Below are 21,775 nucleotides of genomic sequence, written 5' to 3' on the forward strand. Positions count from 1 at the left end.
ATGAGCTACTGCATTCACTTGTGCTGCATTATATAACAGACAAAAAAACTTATTCTCTTGGGAATTTCCAGAACCCTGAGCACAGCCAAAATACACTGACCTTGAATACATTGTTCTTGAACAAAGTGGCTGTACTGAACACGGAACTGATGTTACTACTTCGTACCTAGCACACAGTGCTGAAGGCTCTCGTGCTCCATTATCTGACAGTGATGCCAGAATGGCAGGATAATACATAATTTTTAATCTTATTTAAAAGGTATTATGCACTCCCAGAGCACTCACAAGTACTACTCTCCTGCTCTTCCTGGCGTGCTGTCTGCTCATCAGCAGAAAGACAGCTGGTTTGGGGGCTGGTGATGGGTTTTTCCATTGTTTTCAAAAGACAGAGGACTACCCACATGCTCACTTCCGGAGACACAAGACAGTGCGCCGTCCCCAGCAATCACACAGCAAAGGTCACTGTCCAAGACCCGACACATGGCTCCAGGGGCTCCCACTGCGAGGCCACTTCCACACTGTGGCTCCGGGCAGGAGAGATGAAAGGGAAGGCGGCCAGTGCGAAGGGAGCAGCCTCCCCTCCTACTCCACAAAGAGGACGGCTCGGGGGGCAGGGAGGGGACCTGCTCACTCAGGGGCCGGCGAGTGGACACCCGGCCCAGGGTCATCCCCATTCCCCACCCTGCTCCCCAGGAAGGCGTCCTTCCTGTTCTCATGGAGCCTTCTGGCTAGAGAGTCAGAGGCTGAGCCCCTGTGCCACTGGGCTTCTGCGCCATGTGACAAACTGAATCACAGCCTCAGCCTGGATCTCCTCACCTGTGCAGTGGGGGGTGGGATCAGGCAATTTCCAGGAGGGATGCAGGTGATGAACAATGAATAATAAAAATGAGGGATTATAAATGAATAAACCAAGTCTATCCATACCCTTAGCATCAAGGATTATGAAAAAGGACCCAAAGGAGTGAGACACTCTTAAATTTCCAAATAATAAAACTACTGATACAGGTAGACTGAACAGGCCTTAGAGGCTCTGTGTTCCCCACTAGTTAAGATAGCCAGACCAGATGCCACACAGCACAGAGGTGGCCAGGGTCCTGGAGAAGACACATGCTCTGTGAGGCCCTCAGCGGCCCAGGGGCAGAGCTGGTCATGATACCCACTGCCACACCCTTTGCAGTCTCAGAACAGAGCTATAACTGCCCATTTCTGCTCCCTCTTCCCCCTGCAGACTGGTCCAGGGCTGGTCTCACTGAGTTCTGCAGGGAAACTGCAAAATACTCCACCTGGCATGCAACAGGTGCTTAATAAATGGCAACACCCCCCACCCCCACCAAAACACAACAGCATGCCTGAGTCTTTGTGCCGTAAAGTTCTCCTCTCTTTACTTCCCCACTGTCAGTCCTCATCGAGGTCTTACTGTAACCATCTCCATATGGGATCCCGACAGGGATCTTACCCTACTCTCAGAAAAACAACACAGCTGCTCCACGCTGCTCCCCTCCAAGCCCAGGGCGAGCATCTGCGTCTTCCTCCAGCTAACAGGCCACTCTCCCATGCCTGCACTGCCCAGCTGCCCGCTCTGCCATCCCCCAACTCTGGGTGGCATCTACAATGGGCCTCATTCCTTAGCTGCTCTCTCCATCACGGACACGTGTAGCCAGAGACTGCCATTGCCCAAGGTCCCCCTTTGGTCACCATCCCTTCCTTCACTGAAGATTTCTGGACGCAGCCCATGAGGCTGGCGTCTTGGCCAGTACTTCCATTCCTAAGAGCCTCCCCTTTCCCCTCACCACCTTCCCCCAACTCCCCAACCCTGAAATTAAATTCAAGACAAGTTCTTCCCTCTTTGAAAGCTTACAGCTAACAGCTTCTAGACTTTAAACCTGAAAAAGCACGTGGACCTACCCTACCCACCTCCACGGTCACGTGACACTGCGCAATGGCCCATTTCAAACAAAACCCACTGAGCAGCTCCAAGGAACGTCTCCGTTTTGGGCAAGTGCGAAATTCAAACGTAGGCCATGACCAAAAATCGAGTGCACTTCTGCACGCCGCCCCCCCAGGCTCCCTGGTGCCTCGGCGACACACGAGGGCCGACACGGTCTGTGCACGCACCCCGGGAAGCAGACCGCAGCCCTCCCTGGCGCCCGGTGATTACAGGGCCAGGCTGGTCACAGCCGCGAGAACCCAGAAAGAAAGCCTTCTGTGAAACCAGACACCGTGCAAGGTCACAGAGACAGCGAGAGCCTGTCGGTCCCAAAAGCCCTGCGGGGAAGAATTTTCCTAAGCACCTGTGTCCAGCGCCAGCACAACGGCGGGCTGGACACATACCTGGGGCCATCGGAGCGCAGAGCCAGACACCAGGCCGGAAAGACCACTCAAGCTCCTGGACCGTCAAGACTTGGGTCTCCGTCGGGCTTTCCTGTGGACTGACATCCAGGCACAGACCAAGCAACCAGTCTGAAAACACTCTTGTGGCAAGACAGAGCCCCAGCCTCGCTCACGGCCATGGCCTCGGCGGGGCGGAGAGGAGGCTGGGTCAGCATCACCGCAGGTGCCCGGGGGGGCAGCCCCCACGGCCGAGCTATGCAGACCCCCGACTCCACCCGGGGGCCCCCAGGGGCTCCTGACGGTACGGCTGCTGAAGTCAAGAGCTTAGAAGGCAACCCTGCTAATAACGAACACACCTTTTGGTTTGGTTTTTTCTTTTTTTTTTTTTAAAGAAATACTATCTTGCCCCACTGACCCTCCCTTCAGGAGTTTAAAGAAAATCAGCACAAGAGAAAACCAAAGTCAGTCAAAAGCTGCTTGAAGGATGTGCAATTGCGTGCGAGTTAGAAAGTCTATGTGCGATTAAGCCACAGGGAAGGCCGTGTTCCTGGCAAACGCTCGGCAATGTATTCAAGCAAACACTCGGTCCACTCCCGATTACCCCCTCCCACGGCACCCCTAGCTGGCACACATTTGTTCAGCAGGCCAGTGGTTCTCAAAGTGTGGTCCACCACCAGCAGAGCTGCAGGGTCACCAGAAAGCCTGGAGGAGACCCGCTGAGTCAGAGAGCCTTCGGAGGAGGAGACCCAACCAGGTGAGTCTCCACCAGCCCCCAGGGGTCGGGTCCAGAGCCTCAGCACGGGGCTGCTACACGCGGTGAAGGACCACGTGGGACGCACCTGGGACGCCCTAACCACAGCTGACCATCGGCGAAATGCCAGGCGGAGTCACAGTGAGACGTCCCTGACCCTGCTGGGACAGCTGTTCTCAGAAAGACAGGAGGTAAACTGCTGGGGAGGATGCAGAGGAAAGGCAGCCTCTACACACTACCAGTGGGAACGTACATTGGTGCAGCCACCATGGAAAATAGTATGGAGGCTCCTGAAAGCATTAAAAGTGGAACTACCATATGATCCAGGAATCCCATTTCTGGGTACAGACCCACAGGGAATAAAATCGATCTCCCAAAGGGTTGTCTGCACTCTCACCTTGAGTGCGGCATTATTCACAACAGACAAGATACAGAGACAGCCTCACGTCCTACAGATGAATGGGTAAAGAAAATGTGGTGTATACTCACACACTGGGGTATTTTTCAGCCATTAAAAAAAAAAAAAAGAAAGATCAGGGTTACCTGCTAACCCATGACTGATAAATCAGAGACAGGGATTCGTCCTGTGATACAGATGACAGACACAGAGCTGCAGAGGGGCCGTGACGTCAGCCGGACAGCAACCCTGAACCTGAAGCCTGGCTTAGGACAAGTCAGGTGTCACCTGCGCTGAGGGGTCCCGGGTCCCAACATCAGCAAAGGCTCGATGCAAATGCCTCAGCTCTTATCTACCTATTTTCCTTATGAGGAATCCGGGGTTAAGGCAGGGCAATAATTATACAGCCCCCAAATGGAGTCAGGACTCATACCTAGGACCTCCCAGCAGCTGTGTGAGCTCAACCCCAGGTTCCCTGAGCTACAAAATTAGCCCGCGAGACCCTACCTCCTGTTTTCTGATCTAATATCCAATGACCAGCTCAACACATTTCCTCTTGTTTTGGTTTTTAATTGTGGTAAAACATACATGGACAAATCCCATGGACAGAGAAGCCTGGAGGGCTATTGTCCATGGGGTCATAAAACAGGCGGACACAACTTAGCAACTCAACAGCAAACATAAAAGATACCAATTTAACCAGTTCTAAATGCACGTTTCAGTACTGTTCAGTACATTCATATTGTTGACCAACCATTATAAATCATCACCCATTTCCAGACATCTATTCCTCTCAAAACACTGAAACTCTGCACCCAATAAACACTAACTCCCCACTCCCTGCTCCCCCGAGACCCTGGCAACCACTTTTCAACTCTCTGCCTCTAATCCGATTACTCTTGGAACCTCACACAAGCGGAATTGAACATTTTTTCTTTTTGTGCCTCCTCACTTCACTTAGTACAACGTCCCCAAGATTCATCCTTATTACACCATGCAATGGGATTTTCTTTTTTTAAGGCTGAATAATATGGGAATACCAGACCACCTGACCTGCCTCTTGAGAAACCTGTATGCAGGTCAGGAAGCAACAGTTAGAACTGGACATGGAACAACAGACTGGTTCCAAATAGGAAAAGGAGTACGTCAAGGCTGTATATGGTCACCCTGCTTATTTAACTTATATGCAGAGAACATCATGAGGAACGCTGGGCTGGAAGAAGCACAAGCTGGAATCAAGATTGCTGGGAGAAACATCAATAACCTCAGATATGCAGATGACACCACACTTATGGCAGAAAGTGAAGAGGATCTCAAAGGCCTCTTGATGAAAGTGAAAGAGGAGAGTGAAAAGGTTGGCTTGAAGCTCAACATTCAGAAAACGAAGATCATGGCATCTGGTCCCATCACTTCATGGGAAATAGATGGGGAAACAGTGGAAACAGTGTCAGACTTTATTTTGGGGGGGGCTCCAAAATCACTGCGGATGCTGATTGCAGCCATGAAATTAAAAGACACTTACTCCTTGGAAGGAAAGTTATGACCAGCCTAGATAGCATATTAAAAAGCAAAGACATTACTTTGCCAACCAAGGTCCGTCTAGTCAAGGCTATGGTTTTTCCCGTGGTCATGTATGGATGTGAGAGTTGGACTGTGAAGAAAGCTGATTGCCCAAGAATTGATGCTTTTGAACTGTGGTGTTGGAGAAGACTCTTGAGAGTCCCTTGGACTGCAAGGAAATCCAATCAGTCCATTCTAAAGGAGATCAATCCCGGGTGTTCATTGGAAGGACTGATGCTAAAGCTGAAACTCCAATACTTTGGCCACCTCATGCGAAGAGTTGACTCACTGGAAAAGTGTCTGATGCTGGGAGGGATTGGGGGCGGGAGGAGACGGGGACGACAGAGAATGAGATGACTGGATGGCATCACCGACTCAACGGACATGAGTTTGAGTGAACTCCGTGAGTTGGTGATGGACAGGGAGGCCTGGTGTGCTGTGGTTCATGGGGTCACAAAGAGTAGGACATGACTAAGTGACTGAACTGAACTGAACTGAATATTGTACATTTCTTCGTAATTATCAGCTGAAAAATACTAACCTCTATAGTCAAGCTCTGCATTTCCCATGCCTGAAAACACAGACATTGCTCTCATGCAACACACCGTTCTCATGTAATTTCTGGGAAACAGATCCTTTACTCCTTTGTGGGACAATGTGAAAGATGTCCTCTAATTTTCAATCTCTGCCTTGTATCTTGGCCCTACAATCAAACCAATGAATCCAACCTGAATCACGAGGGACCCATGACGGCACTGTGGCCAGCATGATTTAATATACAACATTCCTAAGAAGACTTGGATGGGAAGGAACTAAAATCTGATTTGAAGGGGCTGGGGAAGGGCTCATAAAACTTCAGTGAATGGCCCTCCTCTTTTAAGATTCTCTCCATTTCGTCATAGTACTATATGACCCACAGCCTAATTCTTCAGTTCTTTCCAAATTAGCCATTGACCAACAGTCAGCTTCAAAGGAATAACACCAATTGATTCAAATGGATTATGCAGTTAAGGAGATTTGCAGACGGCTGACACATAGAGAAACAGGGTGGGTTCAGGCGCTGTTTGCTCTGGGCTCCCGCTCCGCGTTTCAGTGATCCCTTCCATCCCACCCTCGTCCACCCGCTGGCTTCCCCTTCAGGCTGGCTTCCCTCGCGATCACAAGAGGGCTTCAGCACTACTGCAACATGCAACCTCATTCACCCGGCTTCTGAGAACCCCCGAAGTCCTGAGCAGTGTTCTAATGAATCAACCCGAAGCGTACTGTTAACGGTGGCAGGAAATGCCTCCCACCGATTATAACTTGGGACTATGTTAACAGCACTTCTTTGGGGGACGGGAGGATGCTCTGATCCCCTTACGCCAAGTTTGAGATTAATGTCATCCAAGTCGTGTCCCTGCTACACAGACAGGATAGACAGGATCCTCAGAGCAAACTCTGGGTGCTGCGAGCTAAAGGAAATGGGTGCCGGACCATACACCCCAAGGCAGCTAATGGCCTGACCAACATTCCACAGCAAGCCTTGTGTCCACATTTCCTGTGCTTAAGAACTTTTTGTTGAGAATATTCAGCTAGGTAGCATTACAAGTCCCCTTTCCGCCTCAGGGAACTGATTCACCCCTATGATCAAGTTAGAGTTTGCAGGTGCCTTAATTTTTCCTAATTATGTCTATGTTTATAAAGTTAAACTTCCAGGCCAACTGTAGCCACATTTATCTTTTAGAAGATGACAGTCACTCGGCACCCCGAGCTTCGCACAGCCCCCAACACCCCGAATGGGAGCACATGACTGGTGGTTGGGCTTAGAGCTCCTGAAACAGGAGGTACTTGCCCTGCAGCGCAACAGCAATGACCCAAAGCTATCTGCGAGCTAAAGCCAGGGGAGAAGGTGATCAACACCGGAAACAGTCTCTTCACTTCCTTACCTATCCTTGACCTGATCTTACTTAACTGTATTTATTCAGAAAGAGAGACATGCAATTGTGAGGCAAGATTCTCTAACTCTGAGGTTAGAACATAAACCTGTGTGTTATAATGCAAGGAGTACTTTGAACCAAGGAGTTGCAATGGCTCTACCCACGGGGGAAGGAGAACGAGTCAACGTCCCCTCACTCAACAGCAGACACAATCCTGAGATCAACAGGCTCTGGGCATGATCTTTACTCACATGCCATGGAAAGAATAACAATAAATCATGACTGCTACTCCTGGTCCACTTCCCCCTCCGCACCCTGCCCACCTCCAAAACACCTTTTGAAGTCTTCCTCCATCTAATTCTTCACAAATCTTTCTTGTGATTAGAAGAGCCTGTTCAATCTTAATCCATGGAACAGAGCCTACTACTCCACGAGAAGTTTAAAAAAAAAAGTACAGCAAAAGTACCAGCCACTTTCAAAAACCTCCTCTTTTACCAGGGACTAGAAAGTATTAATAAATCAACTGTAAGAAACATTCACACATGTAAAACAACCAGTTTTTAATAACATTGTTTTAAGATTTATTGCACAAATTCTGTAAGTCAGAAAACTGATCCTCAAACACCTGTTTCATGTTTCCAGAAATTTTCAAATTATTCCACAATTGTCATGGGGTTATATCTCAAAGAAAAAAAATAATTCATGCTTTTAGTTCAACTAAAACTGTATGTTTATTCACAGTCTGGGGGTCTCGGTGGAGAAGCCCTCAGTGCAGGCGTGTACAGAACCGGGAGCAGCTTGTTCATTTGAGAACTCAGCTGTGCAAACTGGTCTTTCCGCACCTGAGCTGCTACAAACACAGCACTTAGGGGGGAGGACACTGAAGCCATTCCCACGCTGCTGAAACATTAAAAGCCTTTCTGCCTACTTAAAAAAAAACTGCAGGCACAGCAGGAGAAGGAAGGAGGAAGGGAAGCAGGGAAAGTCAGCCTGAACGTCCGTAACCTGATCGGTGCACCGTTGGTAAACAAAGAACACCCTGGGCTTTACGACAATCTCCAGAAATTAAACAGGCAAGCAAACAATCCAACTTAACCGTGCCCTTTATTTTCTTCCTCTCACTTATCCTTGCACTTGTTCCTTCTGAAACAAAGGCCTTATCTCTGGCAGAAGTCACTGCGAGCTGCAGATGAACGCCGTGGGCAGCAGGAGCCCCGCCTGAGAGCCGCTCTTTCTGGGATGCATTCAGGCCACACTGGAGTTTGCTCATGGGCACCGCCTGGCCCAGAGCAACTGCCTCACCTTCTGCTGCACCACTTTCTTATCCCGTTTTCAAGTCAAACACATATGCACATGTAAGTACACACATCTGCAAAAGTGTGTGCTCCGTTTGGAGGAATCGGGGAGCCGACAGGCAACAGCGGGGAGGACAGAGAAACACAGGGAAGGACAGGCAAACAAAGGGGTTGGGACTTTGCCGAAAAAGGTCCATACAGTCAACACTGTGGTTTTCACAGTAGTCATGTATGGATGTGACAGTTGGACCATGAAGAAGGCTGAGCGCCGAAGAACTGATGCTTTCAAATCATGGTGCTGGAGAGAAGACTTTTGAGAGTCCCTTGGACTGCAAAGAGATCAACCCAGTCAATCCTAAAGGAAATCAATCCTGAATATTCACTGGAAGGACTGATGCTGAAGCTGAAACTCCAATACTCTGGCCACCTGATGCGAAGAACTGACTCATTGGAAAAGACCCTGAATCTGGGAAAGATTCAAGGTGGGAGGAGAAAGGGACGACAGAGGATGAGGTGGTTGGATGGCATCACCAACTCAACGGACGTAAGTTTGAGTAAGCTCCAGGAGTTGGTGACGGACAGGGAAGCCCGGTGTGCTGCGGTTCATGGGGTTGCAGAGAGTCGGACACGACTTAGTGACTGAACAACACCACAGGAGGGGAGCGTGCAGGGAACATAGCCCGAGTCCTAGATTGACTTGTTCTCCAGACTAAATATCAACTGTCCCACCACAGATCAGGACAGCGTTGCAGCAGGAGCAGGAAAGGCTGCGGGTCAGCCCCTTCCTGATCTCCACGTCGGGCACATGGACAGAAAGATACCCAATGGACGGATGGGCAGAGTCAACAGAAACAGCAGGGCCACATCCAGCAGCCCCACGGCCCTCGCTGAAGACCCCGTGAGATGGACAGCTGCGCCTCAGGACACAGCAGGGACCCGGTTCTCACCAACAAGCCCCTCAAAGCTTCATCCACAGGGCTAAGCCAGACGGAGCCAGGCTCCAAGAGACCGCCGTGAGGACTATAAGACACAGCTGCAACCTTCACATCGACTGGCGGTTTCTGAAGGGTTAGGGGTCAGAAATCTCGGAGAGTCTAATGACTATAAGGGACCCAGAACAATACACACAGACAAACTGTGACACAACAGTTCAGTTTCACTGACACCCACCCCTCCACTCCCTACTTCAAAGGCCCTCAGGATAGAAGTCTGCTCAAACCTCTCTTCCCCTAACTTCTGATTCCTGCAGGAGGACATGTGGTCAGCCCACGGTGACTCACCACCACCTCCTAACTGGGAAGTGCAGCGGTGTGGCAGACACCCCCAAGTCCACCTCCGGGAGGAGGTCCGCGTCAGATGCCACCAGAATGCAGGACCACGAGACAGGCAGAGAAGGGACCTGAGAGGAAGCCAACGGCCCTCAGGCACCAGGAGAGCCACAAAGCACAGGGGCAGCATGGAAGGGCTGCGACAGCGCCCCAGGACCGAAGGGCGAGCGCCGCAGCGCCCCTCCAGAGAAGTGCGCCGGGGAAAACGTTTGAGCACGTGCCACGGTGTGTGAGTTTAAAAACAAGACAAAACGGCCACGATTAGTGAGCATAAAAGCCATGCTGCTGGCAACCTCGTCAGAAGGCGGGAGAGACTTATAAATTTCCAAGCAAATACCCAAGTCAGTGCTGGCGGATGCAAGTGCCAATAAGCCCCCTTCGTATGCTGATCTAATGAAATCTTTTTCACAAGTGCCAGGGATCAAGGAAAAAAATCACTTCTCCTTCAATTTGGGCCCCAGTTTTAATTACCAGCAGTGCAATATGATGTGATTCTGACAGCATCTGATAGGCTGGGACACGCTTCTTCCCAAGTCTAGAAGGAAGGACCGACGGCGGGTCCTGTCCCAGCTCACAGGCAGCACTCCCGCCGGACTCGACGCTCAGGAGGCTCCCGGGGCCTCGGAGAACAGCCCTAGGAGTTTTTGCAGAAAAAAAAACAGAAGGGAATCGGCAGAAAACATGAGAATCTGAGTTAACGTCCATTCACTTTTTGATGACTTAAACTTGTTGGAGCAAAGAGAGGTGAGTTTGGTAACATTTTAAAGGGTTTTACTGATTTAAACAATACTACACAAAGCATATTCTTTCACGGACAAATCAGTCGCAAGATGCAGACCAGGAAAGCACAGAAATGCTATTTCTCGATGCTGTTCTTGCTGGCAAAGGAAATGTTTAAAAGTTTTCACAACACGGAGCAAAATATTTATTCACAAACTTAAAACTCTTGTTGACTATTTTGATATACTCTGTGTCCAAAAGAGTTAAAATAAGACGTGAGATAAACTATATTTTTTTGCAACAAACATCAAATGGGTTAACATTTCACACTGGTTAAATATATTAATATGCAAGCTTGGAGCAGCCAGAAAGGCGTGCTTTTACTTTAAAATCTGATACCTCTTGCACAATGCCATGGTGTAAAAAGGGAATCTGATGAATAGTCTCTTTGGAGAGACTACATATCAATGAAATCAAAGTTACAGGAGGAAAAGGAACACTTCAGTGAGCTGAAGATAGCAGGAGACCTCCGTCCAATTTCCTGGAAAAATGAGCTCATCCAAGGTCCTGATGGGTGACCCTGTGGGAAAAGGACTGGTAGATTTCCAAAGAGTCCACCTCTGCCTCCGTCAGGGTGATTTTCTAGGTCTGGCTGTCTCCCATTAACCTGAATTTTACCTCAATGCTGGAAGGCAGGCACCACTCAGCTGTAGGCTGCAGGCGAGGAACTCTGGGAATTCCTGTTATTTAGCGGCATTCTCAGGAGAACACCACCCCCACACAAACACACAAATATTCAAGCAATGCTCAGGGTCTGGGCTGGGAGGTGGGACAGGCCCGCTCCCCACCTCTCCCTGTCCTGCCAGCACCAGCAGGAGGCTGGCCCCCACCAGACGGGACCCTGGCTGCCCAGATGAGAGGAGCCTGGGGCCAAGGATGAAGTTTTGTTCACGCTCGCTATCCCATGACAACCTGCCTTAATTAAGAGTCACGCATTTTAACATATTAGATTCCATCATTTCTAAAAACATATCAAGGTAAAATCTACCTATGGGACCATTACACTTGCACACTGCTGCATATCAACAATAAAAAAATATATTTTCTGGGTTATTTGAAACAGTCATATAGCTTTTTCATTACACTTTTAAAAACTGTGTTGGGGAGAGGTGAAGTAGAAAGGAATAGCTTTATTTCCAGGCAAAGAGGGACACAGCAGGCTAATAACCTCAAAACTGTGTGTCCCCCACATTTATTTTTTTTATTTTAAAACAGTTTTTAGAGGGCGAAAAAGGACTCTCACTTTTGGACTCGATTTCATGAAGAGGCGCACAACAGTACAGTCACCCCCAGCCAGGTAATTACGGTTCTGCCTCACGCACTGACATCCCCTTCCTCACTCCACAGTGGTGGCAACCCTGACAAAAACACCACTTCCAAACAGAACCACAGCACAGAGTTAGAGCCTACCTGGAAAAGAATGATGAAACAGAAAAATCCACGCTCAGAAAAGACAGTTCCTCTGAACTATTAAAAATAACACTACCAAGACGGCTCTTCCCCTAGCGCACTTATTAAGAAATTACACAAAGAATCTAATATAGGCATGTAAAAATGGACTATTTATGACTAATGAGCCAGAGAATACAAAACAAATACAGCATAGATAGGAGAACTAATGATTCCCACTGGCCCATGCAAAACACTTATCTGAGTTTCCAACAGCTCAGAGGGCATCCTGCCAGGGCAGGGGCCAAGGGCACACCTGGAGAAAGCCCACTCTTACACCCTGCAGCCCCGGAATACAGTGGCTGGCTCAAGGAGATAGAGTCTTTCTCCAAATAAAATTATGAATTTCTCACATGCTTAAGTAAGCTCCTGTTGAACAATGTGAATTAACAAAGTAACAACTTATGCAGAGTTGTGGCAGGAGATGATCACAACAGAACACTTCAAGGCGGGGCTCCTTCTGATGCCTACAAGGATAGATCAAGAGCTTGCTTCCTACCAGCCACGGTAACTGCACCCGCTTTGGCAGAGGTTAACACTGTGAAATTTTTAAAAAGAAGACTTAAATAGGGATATAAAGACAGGTCCCTGTAGATCCACAGACAGTGGAGTAATCAAGAAATGAGTTATTCAATTACCAACTCAATACTTAGATAAATGAAGCTAAGAATAACCCTCAAAAAAAACAAAAGAGAGAGAAAACCACCACCACCACTTCCACAACCACAACAAAAACAACGGCCCTTACGAGCACGGTATAGAAAGATTAGCTTTTCTCTATCAATGGATGAAAGTTATTATTAACCATTCATTAAACTGGAACTTTCAGAATATCTATTTCATCCTTATTTCCTTAAAATACAAGTCCACTAAGCAGAAAATCAAGGAAAAGCCAGGGTAGGAATAAGAAGAAGGAGAACCAAAGAGTAGAGTTGTCCTCAACCAAGTCAGGTGGGAGGGGACAAGGATTTCCAGGGATGAGGAAAGCCTGTGGGGCTCAATTCATCACTTGGCTTTATCAATACTGAATTATTTAAACCTCAGAATGAATGAGCCAGAGGAATGCCGGTGCAGTGGAAAACCCTCCCAGATAGCCCAATGCCTGCAGAAGGAACAGCGCCCGCCTGGCCCTGGGCGTGCTCTGTGCCCGCCTGCAGCCCAGCCTCTCCTGCCGGTTCCCACCACATCTGCACGTATGGCTTCTGGCGCAGGACTCAGTCTCCAAAGCCAGGCTGCCTCCCGTGCCAGCCCAGTTCCCCAGCCCCGCCAGCTACTGCGCAGGACTGGGAGCCCTCTCCCACGTGGCCATCGGCACACCCAGCACGGAACGCTCATCATTCACCCTCCTGTCTTCTCCCTGCTGGACCAGCCAGGCCAGGAGCTTGAGGGCGGCGCCTGGTACACAGCTGACGCATAATACACGCCGCCTGAGGAGTGAGCTGTCAAATTATGGCGGAAATGTCTACAATGCTGCTGCTAAGTCACTTCAGTCATGTCTGACTCTGTGTGACCCCATAGACGGAAGCCCACCAGGCTCCCCCGTCCCTGGGATTCTCCAGGCAAGAACACTGGAGTGGGTTGCCATTTTCTTCTCCAATGTGTGAAAGTGGAAAGTGAAAAGTGAAAGTGAAGTCGCTCAGTCGTGTCCAACCCTTAGTGACCTCACGGACTGCAGCCTACCAGGCTCCTCCATCCATGGGATTTTCTAGGCAAAAGTACTGGAGTGGCTTGCCATTGCCTTCTCCAGTCTACAATGCTAGAGTACTGTAAAGAATACAGCCACTCTAAATTAAGGTACGATTAGCCTGAACTATAAGAACACGAGTTATCTAGCAACTGTATAATATTTTCTTTTTAAAGTCCTTGCATTTCTAAAGCTCAGAGGCATTCTCATTATATATCTAAATAAATGTTGGCATGATTGTTTAGTTTTAAAAAGAGAGAACAAATACACTAATTTTGTATTCATCTTGTAACAAAGATTGAGATGTTAAGTCCTGGGTTTATGCAAACAGAGCAAATCTTCTGGGGGGGAAAAAAAGAAAAACAAATAAACTGTAGCATATCCATTCAATGCAACATTATTCAGCCATTAAAAAACAATGCATAGCAATGACCATAATTAATAAGACCGTATTGCATGTTTGAAAGTTGCTATAAGAGTACATCTTAAAAATTCCCATCATCAGAAAAAAAATTTGTAACTATGTGTGGTAATGGATGATAACCAGGTTTACTGTGGTATTTTGTAATATACAAATAATCAAATTGGTATATGTCGATTATACTAATCTATACAAACTAATATATGTCAATTATAACGCAATAAAAAATGAACTAGACCAAAAAAGAAATTACATTAAAATTACAATTAAAACTCTTAAGATTGTAATGTCAATTAAAAAAAAAAAAAGGAATGAAGGACTAATGCACGCTGCAACAAGGATGAAACTTAAAAACATGGTAAGAAGCAAGGGACAAACGGTCACTGACTATACGCTCCACTCACACGAAACATCCAGGGCAGGAAAATACAGGGCAACAGAGCAGCAGTCGTGAGGGGCTGGCAGCAGGAGGGAAGGGAAAGAAGCACGCAGTGGGCACAGAGCTTTCTGCGGGGCTGACGGGAATGTTCCAGAACTAGACAGAGGTGAGGGCTGCACAACACCACGATGAGCTAAATGTCACTGAACTGTTCACTTTTCCAGCGCTAATTTTACGTTACATGAATTTTACCTCAAAAAATAATAAAAAACTTTATTAAAAAAGCAAATGTCCCACCATATACATCAAGAAGTCTTCAGACAGACTCTCAATTGCTCTGAAAACACACAGCACCTCAGTGGAGCTGTGAATTCGAAGACAATATGAAGAATTATCACTGAAACAGTGTTATTAAAAAAATGCACTAAAATTGGTGAAACCAGTTTAGTATTTGCTTTTATTCTATCTCTAAAAACTCCTCACAGTATTTATAAAGTGTCCCCTGTCTCTGTGTTGAAAGCCTATATTTGTAATGAAATCTAATTTCTCTTATTCAGTAAGATCCCAGCATTCTCCTGAATGTAATTCCTTTGCTGTAAACACTAGGCCAACTTTTATCAAATGAATAATTTATTTTTTCTTCCAAAGTCCTCTTTTTTCTTGTCTTCTGGTAAAAGCAGTATAACAAAAAGAGAGAAGAAAAATAAGATTATTTGCAACTATTCCTCCCAACTATAAATTGTAACATTTTTGGTGACTTTTTCTGATTAATAAGGAGAAAAGTTATATCCCATTTAAGACAGAAAAGCCCCATGTAATTAAAAGCTCTACAAGCAATGAAAAGCTGATCCTATAGTGGAGGTGTGGGCTGAAGGAAGATGGGGTGTTAAATACACAAACTGAGTCCTTATTTACTGCTAAAGCAGCAGCAGCAAGAACAAAGCAGATGCAAGTGAAGCACTCCCGTTGGCAGCAGTTATGTTCTCCAGAAGAATAAAAAAAGCCGAGACATGTACCCCTACCTGCCACATGCACATGGCCAGGACTGATCCTAAGGGATCCACGAGGGGAAAAATGCTTTAAAAACAAGACACTCTCACATATTTAGAGTCACACTGGGCCGGACGGCTCATGGCCAGAGAACACTGCTCACAGCACTGCACCAAGGCTTCCCATTGTGGAGAGTGCGCCCATGTTCATCGCAGCATTGTTCAAGAGAGTCGGGTTATCCATACCCGCCCTACTCATCCACTGGGAGATGAATGGAAAAAGAAGGTGTGAGCTACCTTTACGTCACATATGTGTGTGTGCATGTACACAGATATGTACATACACAGGCAAATAGGCCATGCCCACATGCATGCTAAGTCGCATCAATCATGTCCGACTCTGTGTGACCCCACGGACTGTCGCCCACCAGACTCCTCTGTCCATGGGATTCTCCAGGCAAGAACACGGGAGTGGGTGGCCCTGCCCTCTTCCAGGGGATTGAACCCAGGTCTCTTACGTCTCCCACACTGGCAGGTGGGTTCTTTACCACTATATACACATATAACATTATCCAGTTATAAAAAAAAAAAGGAAATTCTATTATTTGTGATATCATGGATGAACCTGGTAGACATCAAGCTATGTGAAATAAGCCCGACAGAAAAACACAAATATTACACAATCTCACTTATACATGTAGAATCTAGAACACCAAGCCCATAGAACAGACACATCTGCCAGCTGTTGTGGGATGGGGGAGATGAGGAGATGCTGCTCAAAAGGTACAAACTTTCCATTATAAGATGAATAAATTCTGAGGATTCAATGCACAGCAAGGTGACTACAGTTAATAACACTTTATTGTATAATACTTCAAATTTGCTAGGAGAAAATTTGCTAGAACTTGAGTGTTCTCACCACCAAAAAAAAAAAAAAAACCCCAAACAGAAAACCAAAATAAAAGCCACATAACTATGTGAGGCAGAAGATGTGTTAATTTCATTGGTTGCAGCAATCATTTCACAATGTATACATATATTAAATCATAATATTGTATGCTGTTAAAAAAACTAATTGTGGTGATGGCTGTATAACTCTGAAGGTACTAAAAGTCATTGAATTGTACACTTTAAATGGATGAGCTGCATGGTATGTGAATAGTATCTCACAAAGCTGTCACCCCCCCACCTCCCCGGCAAAAAAAAAAAAACTGGTATGTCATTTGCAGGCACGTGTGGATGACCAAGCAGCCTGCAGGCAGCAGAAGTGAGCAGGCCTGACTCAGTCAGGTGGTGTCCAAGGGCCTCTCCAGCCCGAACATTCCAAATGAAGGCACAGGAGAGGTTAAAACCACTTAGCCCAGTTTTAACAAGCAAGTGTGGACCAGAATTTAAGGTTGTAACTTGGATGAGACTAAGATCCAGGGACTTTCAAAGGGACCGGCATCCTTCCCAGGGTGGAGGCTGCTGCCCATTAACAAAGTCACAAACAGAGCCTTCCAGATTGGGGGGGCATCTGTCCCTCACTAGGATGACAACGACACAGTGCTCTGCTGTAAAAACACGAAACAGGAGTTCCAGCCACGTCAGTTGTACAATGTCAACTGTTGCTAAAAACACGCAAGCAAACAAACCCAGGCCCCTGCGGAGGTTTGCCTGCTCTCCAAGATCATTTGTGACCCCTAATTCACATCTGACATCACAACACTGAAAATTAACACAGAGAATGGAAGAGGATCTAAATACACCAAGAAAAACAAAGTCAGACAGAAAAAAAATGAAAAGATTTTCCCTGGCTAGACTATGTCAGATGAACAGCAGAAAATGTTAATATTAAATAACAAGAGATGGTCAAAGCTGCATTTATAGATAATACACTGGTTTTCATTTTCTCTCAGATCTGTACTTTTTCTTTTAAATTTAATTTACATATTTGAGTGAAAACGATCTCCAGAAGAGAAAAATTAGCTTTTGGAATGTGTGCATTTTTGAAAGATGCATTCTTTTTAATTAAAAACTTTTTTGAAATAGGTGATATAATCACACGGTTCAAACATCAAAACGATACATTTAGGAGGTAACAACTTTCCGGAGTTTCCAGGACACACTTCACATTTCTTTATGCAAATATAACAGTCACCATACACACATAAGAATTACTGATAACTTCAGGCAGGTAAGTGGGATCATTACAAGACGTGGGGAACGCACACTGCAGTCTCTGTATGGAAGCACCACAGGCCTCAGACACACTCCAAACAGGAAGCAAGTGATGGGGAGGCAAGACTGGCTGATGAAACAGGTGAGGAACAAACGCGTGCGTAGTTAGACGCAAGTTTTCTCTGTGTCTCCCCCACCTGCGCGCTAAGGCAGGATCGCAGGCAAGTTCACCACGGTCCCCTCCACGCCTAGTTTGGTTCCTGGCAGTGACAGGTGGCTGATAAGCGTCTGAGGAAAAGATGCACCAATGAGAGTCATCACAGGGGACTCAGGGCTGAATGGGACCTGCAGGGTACCCCCAGGAGGGAAGGCTTGTCTGGCGGGGGCAGGAGCTCAAGCCAGGGCTGAGACCACTAGACTACGGGGTAGGACTGTGGTTAGATGGTCCACCTCTGACCTGAGCAGCAGCACAGTCCCGCAGAGCTAGAGGCTCACGTGGGCTCTCCCAGCCTGGGGCCCGGGGTCATGTCTAGCCCATACCCTGTCTCTCATCAATCCCCCAGGAGCCAGTCCCAGACCAGCTACGAATCAAATCCCAAGGGCCTCACACTCAGCGGGGCTGCTCTCTGTGAACTGTGGGTGACATCACTTCTCTACCTGCTCTAACCCTAACCCCTTCCACCTCATCCTGCCATGACTCTGTAACCCCTTTTTCTCTTCTCCAGTTTGGCTCAGGATTGTATTCTTCCCCCTTCTCTGCCTCTGTCCTGAAACTCACCGGGGACTCAGCAAGAGCTGGAAAGCTATAAGGCGACAGGGAGACTGCAGAGAGTAACACTGGCACGTCTCCCTGAGACCCCGAGCCATCAAAGCTAATGACGGCCAATAACAGATGTGCAAACCTCACCCTTGCAGGCTTTCCCACAGCAGAACACTCTGGAACTCAGAGCCAGGAGCACCTTCCTCACAAAGCTGCAGGTTCCCCAGTACAGCGTGTGGCACCTATCCACTGGCCACACGGCACCGTGCTCTCCCAGAAGGCAACCATCCGTACAGCTCTGTGCTCAACTCATCTTGAGTTCACTTTGGCAAAAAGAGACTGTCCAGAATATATACCCTCGAAAATGTCGAAATGACTTAAGACATCAAGAAGCAAATACCTGCAAGGAAAGAGTGGAGCGACAGTTCCCTTCCCTTTTCATCACTGAAGCGTTCTCTCTTTGGTCCATATCAAATGATGGGCAGTCAGAAAACAGAAGAAATAAAACTTCTTACATAACACTCTCCAAACCGGGCAATGCCTTAAGAGTTCCCAAGACAGAAACTCTCTTTTGCCAGAAAAGAAGATATCCTAAGACATCCTCCATGGCAACCGAGAACTGGACTAGCCAGCCCAGGCATGGCAACACGGTGCGGGCCAGCCTCCATCTCCGGGCAGAGGGAAACCCTGGGAGACACCCATCAGAGGAGCCAGCGCACACGGTCTGCAGAGATGCGCGCTCAGTTCAGCTGGAGATGCGTGAGGACCCATGGAAGTGGTCAGAGGGTTCAATCCTCCCAATAAATAATAGCACTTGTATTACAGCTATCGTTATAAAAATCTGTAACGCTTCACCAGACCATTACGCAGCTACTAGGAAGATTCTGCATTCAGTTTTTGAGATGGCTTAGGCAGAACGCCATCGCTGAAGTAATTACTTTATCACTATGAAAACGGACCTTAATGCTTTGGCCACCTCATGCGATGAGTTGACTCACTGGAAAAGAGTCTGATGCTAGGAGGGATTGGGGGCAGGAGGAGAAGGGGACGACAGAGAATGAGATGGCTGGATGGCATCACCGACTCGAAGGACATGAGTCTGAGTGAACTCCGGGAGTTGGTGATGGACAGGGAGGCCTGGCGTGCTGTGATTCATGGGGTTGCACAGAGTCAGATATGACTGAGCGACTGAACTGAACTGAACTGAATGCTTCATTAAAGAAGAGAAAAAGTACAGTTCTCTCTTGCAAAAGCCAAGTAAAAGTGGCTGCAAAGGCACTGGCCTTGTCTGCAAATACTGTCAATTTAGATAAGAAGTAAGTCTCAAAGCACTTTGGGATAGGCAGCTAAACTGAGGAATAAAAAGCTAGCAACGTTCAGGAACCCAGCAAGCCGTGCTGTGGTTTAAGCACAGCTGGCCAGTGCAGACACCTATTTTATTAGCAGCTTACAGGCACTTTAACTTTGAGACCTGATACACAGAGATGCTTTAAACAGAATGTGTACCCAAGGATCTAAAAATGTGGTGAAGGAGAAGGAAATGGCAACCCACTCCAGTACCCTTGCCTGGAAAATCCCATGTATGAAGAAGCCTGGTAGGCTACAGTCCATGGGGTCGCAAAGACTGAGTGATTTCACTTTTCACTTTCACTATCCCTCTGGTCATAGTGATTGGTTTAGAGTGGCCCAATCAGACAGAAGCTCAGAACTTTTGTTAGATGGCTGGGAAAATATACCTAATCTCTGGATTCAAATGAGGAAGAATGAAATCCTAGTTCTTGGTAGGCATCTGGTGACGAGGAACATGATGTGAGATTCCTGTCAACATACGGAGGTGGGAAGAGCCTGGAAAATCACAGAAAAATGGCATTCCAACCTTGATCAAACTGTGCCTGAAGCCTGTTCAGCAGAAAAAAAAAAATGTGGTGAAAATAGGCAACTTTATCTGATATAATCCCTCAGATGCTTACAAAACTTGAAAAAAAATTTTTTACTTTTTTTTTAAAACTCAGTGTGGAAGTGGTTAAGAAATCTTCTGACATACATGGATAGCAACAATTTCCAGGTTCTTATTTTGGCAATTTTACAAAGACATGAAGCTATTTCTATAGCATCTTGCTGCAATAATCTGTGTGTTCACCAAATGGACTACACAGGGAACCCTCATCCTGTGATGCAAGGGAAGACCTTTCCCACGCTGGACCAAATCCTGGAGGTTCTTGGGCATTTGTATTCTAGGATACTGGAGAGCAGAAAAACATACTAATTCCAAAGACAAGATTCATTAACAGGAAGCATCTGTGGCCTTAACCTAACGCTGCAGTCCTTCCTGCGACACCCCAGTGCCACTTTATATAAATAGCCTATAAACATAAGCCACAGACACCTCCCCTGAGATGCGGACTAGTAACATTACCCAGTTAGGGCCAAGTTGGTTACTTATTTTCCCTCAAGTTTTCAAGCTGTGAAGGGAGGGAAATTCCACTTTCCCTCCAAGGTGGGGGTGCAGGGGGGAGGAATGGTGTGTGTGTGTGTGTACACTTACAGGTGTATAATTGATGCTGATTGTGTGTGTGTGTGTGTGTCTGCACGCACGCGCAGGGGGGAAGAATGGTGTGTGTGTGTGTGTGTGTGTACACTTACAGGTGTATAATTGATGCTGATTGTGTGTGTGTGTATGCACACGCAGGGGGGAGGAATGGTGTATGTGTATACACTTACAGGTGTATAATTGATGCTGATTGTGTGTGTGTGCGCCCGCGCAGGGGGGAGGAATGGTGTGTGCGTGTGCACTTACAGGTGTATAATTGATGCTGATTGTGTGTGTGTGTGTGCGTGCAGGGGGAGGAATGGTGTGCGTGTGTGTGTATACACTTACAGGTGTATAATTGATGCTGACTGTGTGTGTGCATGTGCGTGCACTTACAGGTGTATAATGATGCTGATTGTGTGTGTGTGCGCGTGCAGGGGGGGAATGGTGTGTGTGTGTATGCACTTACAGGTATATAATTGATGCTGGTTACTCCTTTGGTAGGACATCTTATTCTCTGTACTGAGTGCCGTCGGGGAGAAGGTGCTTGGGATAAAGGTAAGAAATAGAGTCTTCACGTAAAACAAACACACTGTGTTGCACTTCCTTCCTAGAAGTATGCTAATTTCACACAGTTAAACGAAGGGCCGGCCTGCCCCACTGATGGATTACCACTCTGCAGAGCTGCTTCCAAGTGCGGGTATGCACATCTTTTTCTCCTCCCATCTCACAACACACACAGCAAACACATTTCTACCCTGACACACTCTCTTGGGGAACCTGGTGGCCTGAGCACACAGACACGATACTGCCTCTCTGCCAGATCCCCTCCCGAAGCAACAAGACAACCATCTATCAAGCTTGCAGGCAATGCCTGGGGTTGAGGGACTTCAAAGGGGGCTTGGGGGGGAGTGGGGGCGAGGATCTCCAGAAGAGAGAAGAGGTGTGAGCCTTCATGGTCAGGGAAGCCGAGGGTCTGCTTGGAGGGAGGAAGGCTTTGGGCCTCTCTGAGACCCGCGGGAAGGGAGCTTCAAGGGGAAGGGCT

At 47.3% G+C, this 21,775-nt stretch overlaps 1 protein-coding gene across 2 annotated transcripts in view; it reads right to left on the reverse strand.

Annotated features, from left to right (window-relative positions):
- The window catches only part of IGF1R (insulin like growth factor 1 receptor), a 311,619-nt gene that overhangs the window by 177,890 nt on the left and 111,954 nt on the right, over positions 1-21,775 (reverse strand). The window contains exon 1 of one of the 2 annotated variants that reach the window (XM_055417720.2): positions 1,915-7,808. The exons of the other annotated variant lie outside the window; for it this stretch is intronic. Coding sequence (XP_055273695.1) covers positions 1,915-1,948 — 34 coding nt within the window. The 5' untranslated portion in view covers positions 1,949-7,808. Of the gene's footprint in view, positions 1-1,914; positions 7,809-21,775 lie in introns of those variants that run through there. 2 annotated transcript variants of the gene reach the window in all.

Source organism: Moschus berezovskii, chromosome 21, assembly GCF_049115385.1.
Source record: "Moschus berezovskii isolate FMDL1 chromosome 21, NW_MosBer_1.0, whole genome shotgun sequence".
Classification (NCBI taxonomy): domain Eukaryota; kingdom Metazoa; phylum Chordata; class Mammalia; order Artiodactyla; family Moschidae; genus Moschus; species Moschus berezovskii.